Source organism: Mobula hypostoma, chromosome 10 (genome assembly GCF_963921235.1).
Source record: "Mobula hypostoma chromosome 10, sMobHyp1.1, whole genome shotgun sequence".
Taxonomy (NCBI): Eukaryota; Metazoa; Chordata; class Chondrichthyes; order Myliobatiformes; family Myliobatidae; genus Mobula; species Mobula hypostoma.
In genome coordinates this window covers 116,403,860-116,426,507 of record NC_086106.1, presented here as the reverse complement: position 1 = coordinate 116,426,507, position 22,648 = coordinate 116,403,860, and the positions used below count along the sequence as shown (strand labels likewise).

Below are 22,648 nucleotides of genomic sequence, written 5' to 3'. Positions count from 1 at the left end.
TATTTATTACATTTCAAATTCTAAACTGGCCAGATTAGCAAGACAATGCTAGTTTCCTGCTAAACTTAATCTTAGAAGGTAGTTATCATTGCATGGCAACCAGCTTCAAAAATTACAATAGAATACAAGCCAGAAGAGAAATCTGCCAAACCACATTTTTCATTCTTGTTAAAGAAACAAAGAGCACATTCAAACACTGAAAGCACTTCAGAAACAGACTGAGGCAAGTTTTACCTCACCCCCCCCCCAGCAACACTAAATTAGGCTTGATGGAAAGCGAAGCCAAGTCCCAAAGGGACATTTAATGTCCACTACATAAAAAGATGCAAGATTAAGTTAAAGTTAAACTGGATTTAAGCTACAAGTTCACAACCCTATTCAAATGCTTCGGCTGTGAACTTGGAGATGATCAATTAAATAGGAGAGAATTTTCATTGAAACATTTGGCATGAACACAATCTTTTTGTATGTGCCTAACTAGTCAATTATTTTCATAATGATTAATACCAATAATGAACCATTGGCACCTTGCCAATTACAAGCCTGAGATCCCACACCAATGTATATAGTGTATATAATATATACACACATTTCTACACAATTTGCAAGAAAATGAATCTCAGTGATGAATATGATATATAAATTTTGACAATAAATTTACTTGACTTTGAAAATTACCTTGCTTGATCAAGGCATATTACTTTGCCCATTTGGTTGAACAAGATTTCAATCTAATTTAAACAAAAAAAAAGTTGAAATTCAATTCTAAATTAAAGCACATTGTTCTTGCCCAGAACTACATTCTACTCCATGCTATCTAAATTAATATCACTGGGAAACATCCCAAAACAAAGAACATTCTCAGATCAGTACTTAACTCTACAATAATGTTTATTAAAATTTCCAAGGCTCATTTTTATAGATTGTTAATTCTTTCTGCCTATTTAAAGCATCCAGTACTTACCCATAGTGAAGAGCTGAACTGGTTTGGAGTCTGATTTTTTAAGCTCCTGGGCAGGATCCTTTGAGGCTGCCCGTGGAGATCTTTTTATCCCAGGTATCCTTGAGGTAACTTGAGATTCTGCTTTAGCGAGCATCTGAAAGAGAATGGCATTTACAACCACAAAGATTTCTCCGTTATAAACGTTGCTGTGAAACTGTGTACTACTCAAATGCCACTCTAGTATATTATTCTTGGATATGTGGCCTTAAGTTTGATTCTGCCATTTTAAACATGCTTGAATTAGAGCAGAAGAGCTGACACTTAATTACTGAGATACAGCACAGAACTGGACCTTCTGGCCCTCTGAGCCGCATTGCCCAGCAAAACCCCAATTTAATCATAGCCTAATCACAAGGCGGGGTGGGGAGGAGAAAACAGCTGAGTCCTGGGCTGGACATCCTGCTCACTTAAGGAAGGTGAAGCGTCTCCCATAGCCTCTCCTTTCCAGGTGTAGTGATCACTGCAGGACAGCTGTTTGGCTTGCCTTGCAGGTGCTCACTCGCGTATGGCCTCTCCTGCACCACTGTGCCCATAGCAACACCTCCACTGTCTATCGAGCTTGCCCTGCCACGGCATGACTGAGTGCCCAGCAGTATAATTGGGTGGGCGGGCTAGGCTTATCAGCCTTGGCTTGCGGCCAGCCTAGAAGGAAAACTCCGATTCCAAACCCAGGTAGATGCGACTCGCTAGCCTTGCCAAACAGTCTGTGTCGGAGAAGGAAAACTCCAGTATTCAACCTACAGCCCTGATGTCACTGCAGCTCGCTGTGCCATTGTGGAACATCCCCTAGCCTAAAGAGCGGAGTCGGTCCGCTATAAACCTGTGCAGCGCAGGCTGGAAGAAAAGTCTTATAGTAATGGAGAAGGGGTGAAATGATGTGTTAAGTGACACTGAAAGTCGCAGTCTCAACTTCGCACGTTGGTGGCTCATAAGTCACCAACGATCGCACCATCGCTTGAGGACTTCCTCCTTGATCTTCACAATTGAAGAACCAGCCATCACCAATCACAGGGCAATTCACAATGACCAATCAACCTACCAACTGGTAGGTCTTTGGACTGCGGAGGGAAGAAACCCACTCGGTAACGGGAAGAGCATACAGACTCCTTACAGGCAGCAGGGGGAATTGAACTGGGGTCGCTGGTACTGTTAAGCATTGTGCTAACCACCTCCACCATGTAGATACCCTGCACAAGGTAATACTGCAAAGAAAAATTGGAAAACATCAGGCAGCATGTGTGGAGTTGTTCATCTGGTAAGCTAAATATAAAACTTTTCTTCAGATGCTACTTAGTCTGTTCAATATTAATAAACATATTTCTCATTTAATGGCCAATTTTAAACATTATGTTTTAAACAAATGCATCCAACTCTAGTCAAGTTTAGTTGAAGAACTTCTTTCCCCATCTATTCAGCCTTCCAAACCTCTTTTCCAATTAAAGTTTTTAAAACAAAACCCTTGCTCAGATTAATAAACAAATTTTAATTGGGCATTATAGCTACTGCCTCCATACTGTGCTGCTGCACGAGGTGACCAACTTAGAAATTGTCAGAGATACAGGAGACTGTAGACGCTGGAACCTGTAGCACAAAAGAAAAACTGTTGGAGGAACTCAGGAGAGGGGAAATGGACAGCTGTTTCAGGTTGAGACTCATCTGGACTTCTGTCTGCCCAATCTCCAAAGTTGCCCCAGCAGTTTGTTTTTTTTATGCTCTAGAAATACAGGATAGTGTGCAAACAGTGAAAAATCCACTTACTTTGGTATCAACACCAGTCCGGACAGATGGAAGTTGATTACTGGCTTCACTTTGCCCAGTTCCTACACTGCTTGGTCTCCCTAGGATTTGGCGAGGCTTTGGAAGGCACATCTTGGAAAGAGTAGATGGTTGTATTGGAGGCTTTCCTCCTCTTCCCATCGAGGAAGAACTCAGCCTAGTGGTTCTTCTAGGCAAAGGTATAGACTTCTTTTCAGCACTGCATTTATCTTCCTGAGACACAGCTGCCAGATTGACAGCTTTCCTTCTGGCTGCAGGAAGAGAGGAAGCAGGTTTCGAGGAGCTTGTCATTAACACTTTGGCTTTCTGCTCAATTCTTGGTGCATTTGCAACCCTTCCACTGGTGCACTTGGTGTCACTTTTGATAGATCCAGAGCTCAAGTCAGCTTTGGGAACTTGTTTTTCGGGATAATCAGCTAGTGCACTGTGAGCATCATCCTGAAGAGTGGAGGAAGAGCTCTGGAAGGAATGATCAAATGGCAGATACTCCAGAAAACTCACTCTCATAGCAACATTTGGAGTAGACATGAAGTGCGGAGCCCATTCTGAACTCACTGCGTCGTGAACTAAATCAGCATTTTCACCAACATTAAGTTCTTCGTTTTGCATAGAATCTCTTAAATGTATACTTTTTATCAAGTCAGGAGGACCTTTCTCAAGTTCTGCAGAACTGATGTTGCCATCATTGTCTTGATGTAGTTCACTTCTGGCAGAACATTTGGAATTATCTTTTCCAAAATTTCGAGTGGCATTTGAATCCTTTGAGTGACTACTCTCACCATTTTGCTTTATTCCCTGCTGTCCTGAGACAGACATTAATGAACTGCCTTCATGTTTTCTCACAAGTTTAAGGCTTTTGGAATTGCGTTGTTCAAGATCATTTAAGCCTCCTGAAGGCAGATGTGGCTCACAACCGGGCAGCTCTTTAGTTCTGCCGTCTTCTACCATTTTCAAGCTGTTACCAACTTCTGTTGGCTCAAACCTTGCATCTTTGAGGTCAGACACAGTTCCATTTTGCTGCACTGCCTCACTTGTGAACTTGCAGAATGACGAGGTAGTCACTTTGCTAACATCACCCCCAAAGCAGTCTCCATACTTCAGTTCTTCAAAGGTTGCATTTCTTTGGTCTACATTCATGCTATTAATTAATTGCATTTGATCGTCTATAGTTGGAGGTAAGATGCCAGCAGCCTCATTGGAGTTACTTCCCAAATTGCATTCATACTTCAATGCTTCAAAGGTTGTATTTTTGTGGTCCATTGTCATGGTATCATTTAATTGCACTTTATCACCTATAATTGGAAGTGACATGTCAGTGACCTTGGGGTCACTTCCCAAATTGCATTCATACTTCAATGCTTCAAAGGTTGTATTTTTACGGTCCATTGTCATAGTATCATTTAATTGCACTTTATTTCCTGTCGATGGAAGCCTGTTGGAGTCATTCCCAAAACTGCGTTCAGGCTTTGACGCATCAAATGTTCTATTACCTTTCAATGTCATGGTTTCGTTCAATTGGATCAAGTTTCCTGGAGCGAGACTTTGCGCAAAATTAGTCAGTTTAGCTGGCTCATTCCCAAGGCACACATCCTGTTGAGGAACGACCAGAATTTCATCACTTAACATGGACCCTTCACACAACAGCAAGTCTGCCATAGACAGAGGCAACTTTGAGGTTGATGAGGGCTTTGTTTGTTTGGCACTTTTATCAGGGAATTCATTCTTTGATGGCGTACCTGGAGTATCATTTTGCACCATGGTGACATCTAATATCATTAAATCTTTTACACCCACAGAAGGACAGCAGTTGTTTATGGCGGGTGACTGGTTCACATTTTTGGAATGACCTTCCGCCTCTGGCGCACAAGGAACAAAGCCCACAAGATCCTTGGGGTCACTCTGCACCTCAGTATCAAGCTGAATCAAGTTTCCTGAAAATGACACAGTCTCAGAGTCACAGTCAGAGTGTTCATTTTCTAACGTGTCACTTGAGGGCAGCTCAAAGCATTTTACTTCTGTGTAGATTTGTTGACAACTGGTGTCCATTAAACTGTCTCCGGGCAACTCCAGAGTACAGCCAACATGTGGGGATTTTGCTAGGGAGATGTCTGAGTAGAAGGAAGATGAGCAGTCCAGTGGCAAGGGCTCTTCAGTTATTACAGAAACATTGCTCATGGGACATTGACTTAGTGCATTAACAGGGCAAGTTTTGCCTTCATCACTTAACTGAGCAGCTATCTCCAAACACTCCTGCATGATAGGGGTGGTTAATAAACCTGTAAAGTCACCAGGTTCTACTGGAGTAAGCGGTAAGTTGGCCAAGGGCACCAACTTGGCTTCAGGTACACTGCAAGTGGCATCAGTACCGGGCAAGCAGTTCTGCACCACAACCACATCTGAACTCTTGGTCCTTGCCAGTTTGCCATCAGAACACGGGAGGCAAAATGTTGAATTGAGTGGGCTTCCTTCTGTTTGCGCGGCCTTTTTGAACTTGGGTTCCATCTTCCTATCTAACTTCCGGATTGAATTCGGATTGAAGGAGCCAGTGGTGAACCTTCTGTTTTTAACTGTTGAAACACTTGACCTTGGCAATTGATTCTCTAAAGGCTTCAAGTTATTGGTATCAATTGTGCTTTTACGCGGTCTATTCAGAGGTCTCTCTGGCCAGTTGTGAAGTACATTTTTTCTGCTCTGCAGTGGGGGCCTAGCTTGTGCACCCTTCTTGAAGTTCTCTTTAGCAGCAGTCAGAGTCCTGGAAACATCACCAGCTGAAGCACTGCGTCTTGGTGCAGGTAGTGAGGACTTCATTGAGGTCAATCTGGTAAGGCTGATCATTTGTGGAGTTTGGGATTAAAAAGGAAAACAGAACATTAACTGATAGGAACAGCATTACCTTGAAAAACTTCAGCCAATTTTTTACATGTTACTGTCTCATTTTCCAAAATTTATATATTGAAATAGGATTTTTGAGCGAATCTACAAAACATTGTGCAACATATTAAAATCAAAAGAAAAATTCCAAGGCCTGTCAGTTTACCAGAAAATTATAAACCAAAATTGTGAAGCTGAAAAAGTATTCATCCCCTTTGTAATTACTATGCCAACTTTCCTCAGGTGCAATACTGTATATTACCTCACTAACTCATCCTTTTCATTGATGTAGAAAATTGGAGGATCACCTGAATAAATACTCTCTCTTTGGGAAGTCAAACAGTGTGGCAGATTTTCAACAGACCAGACCAAAATAAAGACAAAAGAGCATTCAAGACAAGTCAGGAAAATGATAACAGGGAAGAACAAATCCAGGGAACAGTACAAAACCATCTCAAAGTCACTGAACATGCCTTGGAGCTCAGTGCAGTTCATCGTGATAAAGTAGAAAAACACAAGACCACAGCCACACTGCCTAGGTCAGCCCTCCCCTCTAAACTTAGTCACTGGAGAAGAATAGCACTTGTCAGAGGGGCTATTGTGACGCTAACAGAAAATGAGTGAGCTGCAGAAGTCAATGGCAGCAACTGGCAATGAAGTTCATGACTCCACAATCTCAAGGTACTGCAGAAAAAGGCTATTTATGGAAGAGTGGCACGGAAGAAGCCCTGGCCAAACAAAAACATTTGCTTGCTCTGTGTCTTCGCTGTTGCTTTGCTTTTACTTGAGTGCTCGTTGTGGGTGCTGATGCTTTTTCTTTTTGCCGGTGGGGGGATTGTTGCTTGCTGCCACTTACATGCAGGAGGGAGGGGACTTTGGGGTTCTAACATTTAACTGTCATCCATTAACTTTGGGGGCACTCCTGTTTTCGTGGATGTTTGCAAAGAAAAAGCATTTCGCGATGTATATTGTATATGTTTCTATGAACACATTGCAAAGCATCACTTGGAAGAGCTGGTAAAGATGTAGAAGGCAACACACAAAATGCTGGAGGAACTCAGCAGGTCAGGCAGCATCTATGAAAAAAAAAAGTAGAGTCGATGTTTCGGGCCGAAACCCTTCAGCAAGACTGGAGGAAAAAAGCTGGGGAGTAGATTTAAAAGGTGGTGGCAGAGGAGAGAGAAACAAGGTAATAGGTGAAACTTGAAGGGGGAGGGATGAAATAAAGAGCTGGAAAGTTGATTGGTGAAAGACATACAAGGCTGGAGAAAGGAGAGGTCCGATTGAAGAGGACAGAAGGCCATGGAAGAAAGAAAAAGAGGGAGAAGCACAAAAGGGAGGCGATGGGCAGGCAAGGAGGAGACAAGGTGAGAGGAAAGAGGGGATGGGAAATGGTGAAGGGGGGTGGTCATTACCAGGAGTTCGAGAAATCAATGTTCATGCCATCAGGTTGGAGGCTATCCAGACAGAATATGGTGTAGTTCCTCCAACCTAAGTGTGGCCTCATCACGACAGTGGAGGAGGCCACGGATAGACATATTGGAATGGGAAGTGGAATTAAAACTGGGGGAGGGAAAGATGTGCTTTGTGCTCGGTAGTGGGATCCCATTGGAGATGGCGGAAGTTGCGGAGAATTATGTGCTGGACGTAGAGGCTGGTGGGGTGATTGGTGAGGACAAGAGGAACCCTATTCCTGGTAGGGTGGCAGGAAGATGGGCTGAGAGCAGACATGCATGAAATGGAGGAGAAACGATTGTAGAAGACAACCTTTTGGTCAGATGAAACTAAAGTGGAACGTTTTGTCCCCAACTCTAAAAGATACGAGGCGTAAATCTAATACTACACATCAGCCAGGTAACACCAGCCCCACTGTAAAGTATGGTGGAGGTAGCATCATGCTATGGGAATGCTTTCAGCAGCAGGGACTGGAAATCTGGTCAGGATTCATGAGAAAATGAACACTGCTAAGTACAGACAGATCCTAATTTATTTATTTTTTTAAAAAATTGGGAGCTTCTGCCAGAAAGCATAAACTGGGGAGAAAGTTCAACTTTCAGCAGGACAATAATCCACAGCACACTGCCAGAGCAAATGTGGAGTGGCTTCAGATGAAGATAATTGATGTCCTTGAGTGGCCCAGTCAGAGTCCTGACCTTAACCGGATTGAACTCGCTCCGGCAAGACCACAAGATTGCTGTCTACTGCCATTCCCTAACTAATCTGGCACAGCTTGAGGAAGAGGAATAGGCAAAGGCAAATCTTGCTCCATCACATTGTGTAAAGCTAATAGAGACTTGTCCAAAAAGACTACTGGTTGTAATAGCTGCAAGAAGTGGTTCAGCTAGGTACTGAGCAAAGGTGGATGAATATTTTTGAACTGCTAACATTTGTTCAAATTTTTCATTTTTCCACACTTTACAGTTTTTTGGGCTCTACTGTTGGGGAAGTGGGGGGGTGGGGAGAAGGAGTACAGTATGTGATTCACAAATAAAAATTCTCAGTTAAATTGATCAAAATCCCTGATTAGAAGTACTCATTTATGTGAGCAAAGGTTTGGGGTCTGAATACTTTTTACAAGGCATGGCAAACCATCATCATTTAAAACCGGAAGATATTGTTGGGGTTTGGGGGACCTGAATTACTCAGAGGTTGTGTAGACAGGGACTTTATTCCCTAGAATGTTGGAGACTGAGGGAATAACCTTCAGAGGTATACAAGGTCATGAGGGGCAAAGTCAGTGGGGGGGGGGAAGAACTCAGAGTGGGTGCTTTAAAAAAAAAACAAAAGCCTAGTTGTGAATCAGAGGGGAAAAAAGATTTAAAGGGACATCAGGTCAACTTCTTCATAAAATATATTAGGGACATTTAAGAAACTTTTAGATAGACACATGGATCATAGAAAAATGGAAGACTATAGATGCTACAAACTTCTATAGATGCACTGTCCAGAGTATTCTGAAAGGTACACTGTCTGGTATGGGGGTGGGCAGGGGCTACTGCAAAGGACTGAAAGAAGCTGCAGAGAGCTGTAAATTTAGTCTGCTCCATCTTGGGTACTAGCCTACAAAGTACCCAGGGCATCTTCAGGGAGCGGTGTCTCAGGAAGGCAGCATCCATTATTAAGGACCCCCAGCACCCAGGGGATGCCCTTTTCTCACTGTTACCATCAGGTAGGAGGTACAGAAGCCTGAAGGCACACACTCAGCGATTCAGGAACAGCGTCTTCCCCTCTGCCATCCGATTCCTAAATGGATATTGAACCCTACCTCACTTTTTTTAAATATTATTTCTGATTTTTGCATGCTTTTTAATCTATTCAATATGTATACTGCAATTGATTTGCTTATATATTTATTATCTTCTATATTATGTATTGCATTGAACTACTGCTGCTAAGTTATCAAATTTCACGACACATACTGGTAATAGTAAACCCGATTTGGATTCTGATTCTATGTAAGAGGGAAGGGCTAGACTGGGTTAAAGGGTAGGCATAACATTTTCGGCCAAAGGCCTATACCATGCTGAAGGGTTAAATATTCTATATTATATGGAAATAGTGCACATCTGGAATGAACTGTTGGAAACGGTGGCTGAGCTTGACATGTTAATTGCTCATCTCCCTCTGTGCAGAAGGTCATAGGTTCAAGCCCTACCACAGTGAGTGTAACACCGCCAGAGGTGAAGCAGAATGAGAAATAGATTTGAGGGGGTATCATGGTCACATAACGGCGTAATGCCACGACAGTGTTGGTGGCAGGGCTTCAATTCCCACCACTGTCTGTAAGGAGTTTGTATATTCTTTGTGACCATGTGGGCTTCCAACTTCTGAAAGCATACGGATCAGTAGATTCACTGGTCACACAGCCGTAATGGGATGATGCAAGCTTGGTGGGCCGGATGTGCTGGTTACCGCATTGGATTTCTAAATAAAAAATAAAAGCCATATAGATGAACAAATGGATAAGATGGGCCAAGAGAGCAATGGGCAGCTTACCAGGCAAAACAGTACAAAGAAGTTACACTCAAGGGCTTCTTACCATCCTGTAGGATGATGACTATGAAAAACCAATTGACCTCTGACAATGCAGTTGTTGTATCAAACATTTAACAGACTTAAACCAGTGACAACACAAAATTCAAACAAGCCTAAGTAGTTACCGGATTTGGGCAAGGGAGGAGAGGGAGAGGAATTCATTTATTAAAGGCAAAAGCTTAGGAGATGTCTTCAGTTTAAAATGGAAAAGATCTAATTAGGAATAGAGTTAGTAAAAATAATGTGGAAACAAAACAAGAACATGTATAACCTTTCTGCCTCCCCCCCCCCACCCCATTACAGTTAATGGGAAATGGCCAGAATTTGAAGGTGCTAAGGGGGGAGAAAGGACAACGAGGAACTCCGTGACTTTCAGTGGATTGAGACAGCTGGCAGTGAAGGGGTGCCAAAGCTGAAAAAAGCAACAAAGCTTCTTACTGTGTGCAAGGCCATTACACGTAACAAACATCTATTTAAGCAAGAAGTCTGCCCTGCCTATCGTATTTGAAAGCCTTGCTCAATGATGCTTCAGACTGGAGATTCAAATTCGAAGTGATGCACACACTAGCTAAAATATAAACTGTTGATGTTTCAGACCAAGACCCTTCATCAGGATGCCTCAGCCCCAAACGTTGACTGTTTATTCCTCTCCATAGATGCTGCCTGACCTGCTGAATTCTTCCAGCATTCTGTCTGGATTTCCTGTATCTCATGTTTCTAATTATCACTATATAATCAAATTAACAATTTACTGCAATCTTTCTAAAAGCCATGAACTGATCAAGACTCATTTAAAATATTAACATAGAATAGTACAGCATAGTACAGGCCCTTCAGCCCACAATGTTGTGCCGACCCTTAAACCCTGCCTTCCATTAAATATTAAGCAGATCAACTAAGAGGCCTCTCTGCATCATCCAGGCTTCTAACGAAGTTTCTTTGCGCTAACTTTACTACTATTTCCTCCATTTATCAGTCCTCATCACCCACAAAAGCCTGCAGTGTACAAGTGGCAAAACTGTGGTGCTGCATCACTAGGATTTTGGGGCTTTTCAAAGAAACTACCCCTTTAAAACCCACATTAAGCTATCAACTTCAGACTGTCATTTTAAATTATTCTTGAAGAATGCAATCGTGGTGGTTAAATTATTATAACAATCCTGCTACACAAACCCCCCAGCCCCTCCCCGTCTAGCCAGATGTTTAGTTCATTTTTGTAGTAATGTAACTTGCCAGAAAGAAACCCAAGCTTTAAAAGGAACTGATTAAACAAACACAATCCTCCAGGCAATTGGAAAAAAATATTTTTTATATAAACCGCATCAGCTGTAGACTCCATTCCTTAACATCCATAGAGCTCTTGCCTATATACAAAAACAGTTGTTCTTTAACCGTTACGGACAGGGACCCATTAGTTATCAACCATCACACAAACTCTACCACCAAGATTTATCACCACCCTTTCTCAAACAGAATTAGAACGGAAGATTACCGGTAACAATAGTGTAACTTTGCCGACAAAGACAAAGAGTCATAAACACAACTTCGATTTCCAATAAGTATATGCTTTAACTCACTTAAGAAGCAAATGAGCCGAATAACTTCTTCTGCGTTTTAATACACGTGCTTGTTCCTGCACTCCGTGCTGCTACTCCACAAGTCAAAGCTGGAAACTTTTAAAGTGCAAATTTACAATAAAGTGCATTTCGACGCACGTCAACTGATCTTCGTCGTGGTGGTGGGGGAAGAACATCGGCTCGAGGCAAAATGATAAAACTGACTTGCACGGTAAAATGAATTAAAAACAAAGGATTACCTCTTACGTGAGGAATTTAAGAACCGAACATTCAAATAATACACAAGCACTCCCCATTGGTCAATTTACACCACGCTTGTATCATCCATCAAATCAACGCTCCGAGCGCGAATTGTGCTCCGTGATTGGTTATGCTTAAATCCAATGGGAAGACAAATTGCGTGTACTTCCTAATGTCTGGTCTGCTCTAGATTTGCTTTAGAACCAACTGATTGAATGACTCCGACTCCCACTGAATTACCCCAGTCACAGTAATTCACCCTGCTCCCTTATCGTGACAAAGAAATTATTCCCAGCGAGAGCCACCTAGCAATTTCAAACTGCATTTACTGACAAATTAAAACAGAAACTGCTGGGAAAATTCAGCGTAAATGATGCACGCTAAATAATCAAACTGCAAACTGACATTGACAACCTCCTTCCCGTGTATAAACTAACTCACCATTTATTAAAGCTGTTTCTGCATACAAGTGGCAGTATTTCAGTTTATAAACTCCGCATACTCTTGTCATTGGTTGGTAGACATTACTCATTGTCCAATCAAGTAATTGATGTGAGGCCCTCAACAAGCATAATCGAACGACGGTCGTCTATTACAAGCGGGTGCACATGATGTATTCGCAGTATAGGGCGAGCCTCCCGACAAGCATCGTCGCCAGGTATCTAATTGCAGTGGCTTTTTAAATTGTTCAAATTCTGTAATAAATCAGAATCGGAATCAGGTTTATTATCACTGGCATGTGTCGTGAAATTTGTTAACTTAGCAGCAGCAGTTCAATGCAACACATAATATGAAAGAAAAAAATAAAAATCATAAATAAGTAAAACAATTACAGAATATATACATTGAATAGATCAAAATTGTGTAAATACAGAAATACTGTATATTAAAAAAGTGAGGTTCAATGTCTATTTAAGAATCAGATGGCAGAGGGGAAGAAGCTGTTCCTGAATCACTGAGTGTGTGTCTTCAGGCTTTTGTACCTCCTACCTGATGGTCACAGTGAGAAAAGGGCATGCCCTGGGCGCTGGAGGTCCTCAATTATGGATGCTGCCTTTCTGAGAACCGCTCCCCAAAGGTGTCCTGGGTACTTTGTAGGCCAGTACCCAAGATGGAGCTGACTAGATTTATAACCTTCTGCAACTTCTTTCGGTCCTGTGCAGTAGCCCCTCCATATCAGACAGTGATGCAGCCTGTCAGAATGCTCTCCACGGTACAACTATAGAAGTTTTTGAGTGTATTTGTTGATGTGCCAAATCTCTTCAAACTTCTTATAAAGCATAGTCACTGTCCTACCTTCTTTATAACTACATCGATATGTTGGGACCAGGTTGGATCCTCAGAGATCTTGACACACAGGAACTTGAAGCTGCTTACTCTCTCCACTTCTGATCCCTCTATGAGGATTGGTATGTGTTGCTTCGTCTTACCCTTCCTGAAGTCCACAATCAGCTCTTTCGTCTTAATGGCATTGAGTGCTGACAGAGTGGTGAATCTGTGGAATTCTTTGCCACAGGCAGCTGTGGAGGCCAAGTCTGTATCTATATTTAAGGCAGAGGTTGATTGATTCTTGATTGGTCAGGGCACGAAGGGATATGGGGAGAAGGCAAGAGATTAGGGCTGAGAGGAAAAATGGATCAGCCATGATGAAATGGCAGAGTAGATTCGATGGGTCAAATGGCCTAATTCTGGTCCTGTGTCTTATCGTCTTATGAAATGACTGAATTCAGTATTAAGTCCAGAATGCTGCAACAAGCCAAAGAAGATGGGCTGCTTTTCTTCAGAGTTTATGTTGAGCCTTGCTATTACCGCAGTCAGAGTGGGAGTGAGATGGGAAATTAAAGTTTGGGGCAGCTTTTTCGGTCCTGTGCAGTAGGTCCCCCCCCCCCTTCATATCAGTGATGAAGCCTGTCAGAGTGCCCACTGTCTCAAATATGATGTCCATATTTGACCATAGCATATTCTGTGGCAAACTTAAAGCATTTAATGTGTTTTATCTATCTATCTATTTACTACAATTTTGAAACATTTTTAAGAAATAAAAGTTAGTTTACTAGAGATACAGCATCGAATAGGCCTTTCCGGTCGAACGAGCCAGATCGCCCTGCAATCCGCAATTTACCCCTAACCTAACGGGACAATTTATAATGACCAATTGCCCTCCAAACCAGTGTGTCTTTGGACTGGGAGGATACCGGAATACTCAGAGAAAATCCACGCATTACATGGGAAGGATATACAGATTCCTTACAGATGGCGACGGAATTGAACTGAACCCAAGCGCTACTGTGGCACCCAAAAATAGATAATCAATGGGGAGGAAAAACTATTTTTTCCAAGTACTCAGAAATTTCATTAATTTTGTTGCAAAATTTAACCTATCCTCATTTTTACTTGACCATCTTTCTTTTGCTTTTTTTTTGGATTTCTGTGCCTCTGTGACGGGGGAAAGGTTGGTGATATACATCTCTATAAGTTCACAGACTCCAAATGTGAGGAGTCCCATCTATTCTCTCAGTTCCCCATTCTCTGACATGTCTGTGATATTTTCCTTCTTCCTTCTTCCTTTTCTACCTCCCCTCTATTATATTTGACCAACCCTTTTCATCCTCATTCTTATCTATCTCCTTTACTTCTGCTCTCACCCACACTCCTCCTGGATGGAGAATGTTGAAGTCACCCCACCATCCTACACATTCAATAGATCATCCTTCAATACTGTTATTGCCAATCCCATCTTTCCTTCCCTCCTCTTTCCTCCCCTCCTCTTTCCTCTGTTCCCTTCACAATTTCCATCTCTACTCTTCCATCTTGATCAGCTCCTCTTCTCACAGAACATTTCTGAGCAACCAGAGGATTTACGCCACCGGTCCTTTCATTTCTTCCTGTTCCACTATCCATGTCCCAAACAGCCCTTCCGGGAGAAGAAGACATTAATTTCCAATTCTGCCAATCTACTGTATTGAATCACTTGCATACTGTCCACAGGAGTGACCTGAGCATCTAGAGCATCTTGCTGCCTCAAACTTTAATTTCCCATCCCACTCCCACTCTGACTGTGGTAATAGCAAGGCTCAACATAAACTCTGAAGAAAAGCGGCTCATCTTCTTTGGCTTGTCGCAGCATTCTGGACTTAATACCGGATTCAATCATTTCATAAGACATAGGAGCAGAATTAGGCCATTTGACCCATCGAATCCACTCCACCATTTCATCATGGCTGATCCATTTTTCCTCTCAGCCCCTATCTCCTGCTTCTCCCTGTATCCCTTTGTGCCCTGACCAATCAAGAATCAATCAACCTCTGCTGTAGGACTTGGCCTTCACAGCTGCATGTGGCAAAGAATTCCACATATTCACCACTCCCTGGCTCAAGAAATTCCCCCTCTCCTCCGTTCTAAAAGAATGCCCCTCAATTCTGAGGCTGTGACTCTCCCACCATTGGAAATACCTCTCCGCATCCACTCAGTCAAGGCCTTTCACCATTCAATAGGTTTCAATGAGGTTACCCTTCATTCTTCTGAATTCCAGTGAATACAGGCCCTGAGCCACCAAACACTCTTCATATGACAAGTCATTCAAACCTGGAATCATTTTCATGAATCTCCTTTGAACCAGTTTCAACACATCCTGTTCCGGTAATTCACATTTTCTGTCTGTATAAGATAAGACCATAAGATATAGGAGCAAAATTAGGCCAATTAGCCTATCGAGTCTGCTCTGCAATTTTGTCATAGCTGACCCATTTTCCCTCTCAAACTCAGTCTGCTGCCTTCTCCCCATATCCCTTCATGCCCTTCCTAATCAGGCTACTAATCTATATCTACTAACCAGAAGAAGATCTGGCTACTTCTGCAGTAAGGTATCCGTTTATAACAGTGACTCACTTTTCTTCTTCTACTGGCATGTCCTGACCTCCGGAACTTTTCCCGCAGCTCTGTACTTTCCCTGGTTTTATTTTTTCCTTTATATGTGGTCTTAAAGAGATTAAGGATTAGCTTTGTTTGTCAAATGTACATGGAAACATTCAGTGAAATGTGTCTTTTATGTCTATGACAACACAGTCTGAGGATTGTGCTGGGGACTGCCCTGGAGTGTTGCCATGCATTCAGTGCCAGCACAGCATGTCCACAATGTACTAACTCTGACCCGTAAATCTTTAGGAAAATGCAGCATCCAGAGAAAACCCTTTGTGGACATGGTGAGGATGTAGAATCTCTTTACAGAGATTGGTGGGAATTGAACCCTGACCCCTGGTGCTGTAAAACGTTATGTTAGCTACTACTCTACCATTCTTTCTTTTCTCTCGTTCTCTCTCTCTATATCTCTCTATCCATCTCTATCTTTATCTCTATCTCCATCCCTATCTCTTTCTATTTCTAACTCTTTCTCTAACTATCTCTATCTCAATCTTTCTCTTTCCCTTTCTATCTCTCTCTATCTCTACCTCTCTCTCACTCTAGTTCCACTGTAGTCTCCCCATCACATCAGTGGATCCTCACTCCTGTAGTATAAGGCTTCTGGTGACATCCAGCTCATGTTTTTTTAAAAAATTTGTTCACAGGATATGAACATTTGTTGATAGAACAATTAGTTATTGTCTGTCCCCAACTGGCCCTAACTGAAGAAACACTTAAGAATCAGACACATTAATGGATCTGGAGTCACAAGTAGGCCCAGTGGGGTAAGGATGGTAGATTTTCATTCCACGAAGGACATGAACAAATCAGATGAGTTTTTACAACACTCCATCATTTCTGAGGTGAGAAGACAGGATTTACCCTGTATCTTTGGACTGATGCACTGGCAGCTAACCTAACCACTGTTTGCTACTGTCTCCAGTTAAAGAGCAGTATAACTGTAAACATTGTTTCCCTGGTTTTACTTCCATCTTCCCATTAATTCCAAAGCTGTCTATAGCCAGGGTGTGAGACTGAAGCAATCCTACACAATCTTAGCATCCAACCAATAAGAATCAGATTTATTATCATATGGTGTTGGCACGTGGCCAAGTGGTTAAGGCATTGGTCTAGTGATCTGAAGATCGCTAGTTCGAGCCTCAGCTGAGGCAGCGTGTTGTGTCCTTGAGCAAGGCACTTAACCACACATTGCTCTGCGACAACACTGGTGCCAAGCTGTATGGGTCCTAATGCCCTTCCCTTGGACAACATCGGTGTTGTGGAGAGGGGAGACCTGCAGCATGGGCAACTGCCGGTCTTCCACACAACCCTGCCCAGGCCTGCGCCCTGGAAACCTTCCAAGGCGCAAATCCATGATCTCACGAGACTAACGGATGCCTATATATATTATCATATGCCATGAAATTGCTGTTTTGTGGCAGCAGTACAGTGCAATACTCAAAAAGTTACTATAAGTTACATTAAGAAATATAAAAAATAAAAAGGTAGTGGAAAATTCAGTAAAATGGTGAGGCAGTGTCATGGGTTCATGGGAAATTTAGCAATCCGATGGCAGAGGGGAAGAAGCTGTTCCTAAAACATTGAATGTGTGTTGTCAGGCTCCTGTGCCTCTTCCCCGATGGTAGTAATAAGAAGAGGCCGTGCCCTGAATGGTGACGGTCTTTAATAATGGATATCATCTTACTGAGGCATTGTCGTTTGAATATGTGCTTGATGGAGGGGAGGCTCGTGTCCATGATGGAGCTGTCTGAGTTTACAACCCTCTGCAGCTTTTTCCAATCCTGTGCATTGATGCCTCTATACCGGATGTTGATACAATCAGGCAGGATGCTCTCCATGGTACATCTGTAGAAATTTGCTGGAGTCTTTGGTGATATACCAGATCTCCTTAAACACCTAATAAAATCTAACTGCTGGTGTGCTTTCTTCGTAATTGCAGCACTATGTTGGGCCCAGGACAGATCATCAGGGATGTTGGCACCCAGGAACTTGAAGCAGCTCATCCTTTCCTCTGCTGGTCCCTCGATGAAGGTGGGTGTGAGATCTCCCTAATTCCCTTTTCTGATGTCACAATCAATTCCTTAGTCTTACTGATGTTGAGTGCAAGGCTGTTGTTGTCACACCAGTCAGCCAGCCGATCTAGCTCGCTCCTGCAGGCTTCCTCATCATCAGCTGAGATTCTGCCAACAACAGTTGGCCCATCAGTGAATTTACAGATGGCATTCAGGCTGTGCCTAGCCATGCCGTCACTGGGTGTAGAAAGAGTAGATCAATGGGCTAAGCGCACATTCTTGAAGTGCGCCTGGCCTTGATCAGAGATTCTGTACCTCCTTCCTGACGGTAACAATGAGAAGAGGGCATGTCCTGGGTGATGGAAGTCCTTCAAGCTAGCAAATAGTATCAAAGTGGATAGTAAAAGTTTTTTCAAGTATGTTAAAAATAAAAGAGAAATGAGAGTGTATATAGGACCACTAGAAAATGAGGCAGGAGAAATAATAATGGGGGATAAGGAGATGGCTGATGAACTAAATGAATATTTTCTGTCAGCCTTCACTGTGGAAGACACTAGCAGTATGCCTTATGTTGTAGTGTGTGTGAAGGAAAGAGAAGTGAGTGTAGTTACTGTTACAAGAGAGAAGGTGCTCAAAAAGTTGAAAGACCTAAAGGTACGTAAATCACCCGGACCAGAGGAACTGCACCTTAGGGTTCTGAAAGAGGTAGCGTTAGGGATTGTGGTGGCATTAGAAATGATATTTCAAAAATCATGGTGCCAGAGGACTGGAAAATTGCAAATGTTACTCCACTCTTTAAGAAAGGAGGAAAGCAGCAGAAAGGAAATTATAGACCAGTTAGCCTGACCTCAGTGGTTGGGAAGATGTTACAGTCAATTGTTAAGGATGAAGTGATGGAGTACTTGGTGACACAGAACAAGATAGTACAAAGTCAGCATGGTTTCCTTCAGGGAAAATCTTGTCTGACAAACCTGTTGGAATTCTTTGAGGTGAGTACAAGTAGGATAGATAAAGGGGATGCAGCAGATGTTGTATATTTGGACTTTCAGAAGGCCTTTGCTTACCAAGTTAAGAGCCCATGGTATTACAGGAAATTTACTAACATGGTTAGAGCATTGGCTGATTGGTAGGAGGCAGCAAGTAGGAATAAAAGGATCCTTTTCTGGTTGGCTGCCAGTGACTGTCATGGTCCGGTCCGTGAAGTTCGCATTCCGGTTCACGGTCCAGTCCGTGGACTCAGGACTCCAAGTCTTCCAGCGTCCCTTGTTTCAGTTGGGTTAATCATAGGCACCTGATTCCCATCTTGGGGCTTGGAATATAAGTAGCCTTGGGGTTGAGTATGGGCTGCTGGTTTGTCTTGTCAAGATCCCTTGGGAGCAACCTGTTGGTGGAAGGCTAGAGTGGCCACTTGCCATCTTTAGGCTGTGTTGGAGATCCATTGCTTCATGGAGCCTTGCTGTTGGTAGTTGGTGCTGTCTTTGCGGTACGGATATGGCTGTTTCCTGGACCAGCAGAGTGGCTGTCAGCCACTCTGAGCTAGGTAGGGATCTGGCTGTTTCCATAGCCAGCTGAGGTGTAACTGTGACTCGGAGCAACCCCTATGTAGAGATGGAACTGTCTGTCGTTCTTTGGTGTTTGTCTCTTCTTGCCCTTGCCTCTGTGGGGTAAGTCAGGCTGTTCTGCTGTTACCCTACGGTTGGATCTGTCCCCTCTTGTCCTCGCCTCTGTGGGGTAAGTCAGGCTGTTCTGCTGTTGCCCTGTGGGGGATCCGTCTTGTCTTTGCCTCTGTTGGGTAAGTCAGGCTGTTCTGCCATTACCCGACAGATGGACCTGTCCCACCTTGGTGTGGAGATAAAGTTGAGTCCCGGCTTGTCTAAGGATAAGTCCCGGCTCTATGTTGATGTATAGTTCTGTCTCTGAGCCCTAGCCTCCAGGAACTCAAGCCTTGGGCCTCGAGACCCTGAGACCCTGAGACCCTGGCCACGTCCTGTCCTGTAGCCATGTCATGTCCTTGCCTGGTTCTGGGATCTGAGCCTGAGGCAAGACCCAGGTTCTGGGTCCTTGTCCAGTGTCTGGCTTGGACTCCAAGCACAGGTTCCTAGTTCATGGTTCCTAGTCCTGGTCCTGCTTTCCCAAGCCCAGGCTCCTAGTCCCTGGTTTCTTGTCCTGGTTCCCTGTCTAGTCCATGTCCTAGCCCAAGTCTACATTTTTGTTCCTGCTCCTTGTCTGTATCCTGTCACATCCCTACTCTAGTCAAGTCCTATTCCTAGTGCTTCAGTGTCTGTGTCTTGCATTTGGGTCCTTGTTCCCAGCACCCACCTTGTGACAGACTAGTGGTGTTCTGCAGGGGTCGGTGTTGGGACCACTTCTTTCTGTGCTGTATATCAATGATTTAGATGATGGAATAGGTGGCTTTGTTGCCAAGTCTGCAGATGATACAAAGATTGGTGGAGGAGCAGGTAGTGTTGAGGAGACAGGTAGGATGCAGAAGGACTTAGACAGGTAAGGAGAATGGGCAAGAAAGTGGCAAATGAAATGCAATGTTAGAAAATGCATGGTTTTGCATTTTGGTAGCAGAAATAAATGTGCAGGCTGTTCTCTAAACGGGGAGAAAATCCAGGAGTCTGAGATGCCAAGATACTTGGGAGCCTTTGTGCAGAACACCCTGAAGGTTCACTTGCAGGTTGAGTCTTTGGTGAGGAAGGCAATGTTAGCATTCATTTCAAGAAGTCTAGAATACAAGAGCAAGATTTGATGCTGAGGTTTTATAAGGCACTAGTGAGGTCTCACCTTGAGCATTGTGATCAGTTTTAGGCCCTCATGTGCTGGCATTGGAGAAGGTCCAGAGGAGGTTCACAAGAATGATTCCAGGTTCATATAAGGAACGTTTGATAGCTCTGGGTGTGTACTCACTGGAATTCAGAAGGATGAGGGGGAATCTCATTGAAACCTTTCAAATGTTGAAAGGCCTAGACTGAGTAGATGTGGAAAGGATGTTTCCCATGGTGGGAGAGTCTAGGACACAAGGGTACAGCTTCAAGATGGAGGGGCGCCCTTTCAAAACAGATGCAGAGAAATTTCTTTAGCCAAAGCCTGGTGGATTTGTGGAATTTGTTGCCACATGCAGCTGTGGAGGCCAGGTTATTGAGTGTATTTAAGGCAGAGATTGAGAGGTTCTTGATTGGACATGGCATCAAAGGTTACGGGGAGAAGGCCGGAACTGGAGTTGAGGAGGGGATAGAAAAAAAAGGATCAGCCATGATTGAATGGTGGAGTAGACTTTCTTAGATTAGATTAGATCATGAGGACACTCAGTCCTCGTTTATTGTCATTTAGTAATGCATGCATTAAGAAATGATACATTGTTCCTCCAGTATGATATCACAGAAACACAAGACAGACCAAGACTAAAACTGACAAAATCCACATAATTATAAAATATAGTTACAACAGTGCAAAGCAATACCGTAATTTGATAAAGAGCAGACCATGGGCATGGTAAAAAAAATAGTCTCAAAGTCCGGATAGCCCCATCATCTCACGCAGACGATAGAAGGAAGAAAACTCTCCCTGCCATGAACCTCCAGCACCGCAAACTTGCTGATGCAGCACCCTGGAAGCACCCGATCACAGTCCGACTCTGAGTCCGTCCGAAAACTTCGAACCTCCGACACCGAACACCATCTCTGCTGAGCGCTTCGACCCCGGCCCCGGCCGCCAAGCAACAGGCAAAGCCAAGGACCCAGGGCCTTCCCCTCCGGAGATTCTGGATTGCACAGTAGCAGCGGCAGCGAGACAGGCATTTCAGAAGTTTCACCGGATGTTCCTCCATGCTTCTCACGTCTGTCTCCATCAAATCAGGATTGTGCACGGCCTCCTACTTGACAAATAACAGATATCATTCACCAGAGTGGCCACTGCGTGCTGTTTCACGCCGCCAAATTCTCTTAATTGATGGGCCAGGTGGCCTAATTCTGCTCTTATGTTTTATGGTCTTAATGATGGACGCCACCTTACTGAGGCACTGCTCCTTGAAGATATTTTAGCTGGTACCCAAAATGGAGCTAAGTAATTTTACAACTTTCTGTAGCTTCTTTTGGTCCTATGCAGTAGGCCCATTCACTTCCACCAGCACCCCCCCCCATACCAGACAGCGATGCAGCCTGTTAGAATGCCCTCCACGGTACATCTGTAGAATTATTCGAGTGTCTTAGGTGACAAACCAAATTTGCTCAAACTTCTGAAGAGAGATAGCCCCTGTCTTGCCTCCTTTATAACTGCATCGATATGTTGGGACCAGATTAGATCCTTAGAGATCTTGACACCCAGGAACTTGAAATTGATCTGATGTAAATTACACATTTCACTGTATGTTTCAATGTATGTGTGACAAATAATGCCAACCTGTCTACCTGTATCTGAATGTCTCATTTGTGCTTTCATTATTTCTGGGTTCATCTAGTTCTCCAAGATGGTTTCGTCACCTTAAATGAAGGTTTATTGAGAAATTTGCTTCCAAGAATCATTTCTACTGAACATTATCTCCCCCATTGATTTTTGACTCACAATTCATTATCATAATAAATAATCTCCATCAGGAATTCATCTCTTCTCTTTTATGTGACTTCTCATAGAATGATCCAATTCTGGCCTCATTAAAGCATCTTGTTATAGGTAATTTCAAATTATATTTGTAATAGATTATGAGGGCTACCTTCAACAGGAAATCGTTTTGAACAGGTTTCCTGCTAATTGCTGAACTTCAACTACTTAAGTTAGAAGGGAACTATTTGTGCTGATAACACTTCACACATTAAGATTAAATCAATATTTGAATACCAGCAGCAAGCAGGAGAGTAAATAGCGATGTTATTTTTAGGCAGTAAGTGTTATGTGGAGCTTGCATTCTGAAAAGGTGTTGGAAGCAGTTTTACTTGTTAACTTCAGATGGCAAGCAGATCTTTATCCAAAAAGGAAAAAATTGCTGGTAAAGTGTGGCTGTAATAGGATTAACTGACTTGTTCCTTTGATTCATGGACATTTATAGTTTTTAAACTGAGAGTGTGGCAGGATTACTTGTGCTTGGATTTACTTGTAACCTAGAACACGAGTTCAGTGACTAATTAATCAGTCAAGTAATCTGAAGGCCTGTCCAAACTACCCAGAGACCTGCATCATGGCCTGGTATGGAAACACCAACGCCCAGGAACTGA

At 43.1% G+C, this 22,648-nt stretch overlaps 1 protein-coding gene across 2 annotated transcripts in view; it reads right to left on the bottom strand.

The window, feature by feature from the left end:
* Nucleotides 1–11,516, bottom strand: part of LOC134353412 (uncharacterized) — a 32,739-nt gene extending 21,223 nt beyond the window's left edge. For both annotated transcript variants that reach the window (XM_063061440.1, XM_063061441.1), the window contains exons 1-3: nt 11,263–11,516; nt 2,762–5,606; nt 965–1,097 (exon numbers count right to left, since the gene is read on the bottom strand). In XM_063061440.1, the coding sequence (XP_062917510.1) occupies nt 965–1,097; nt 2,762–5,587 (2,959 nt within the window). In that variant the 5' untranslated portion in view covers nt 5,588–5,606; nt 11,263–11,516. The remainder of the gene's footprint in view (nt 1–964; nt 1,098–2,761; nt 5,607–11,262) is intronic.
* Between the last annotated feature and the right edge of the window lie 11,132 nt (nt 11,517–22,648).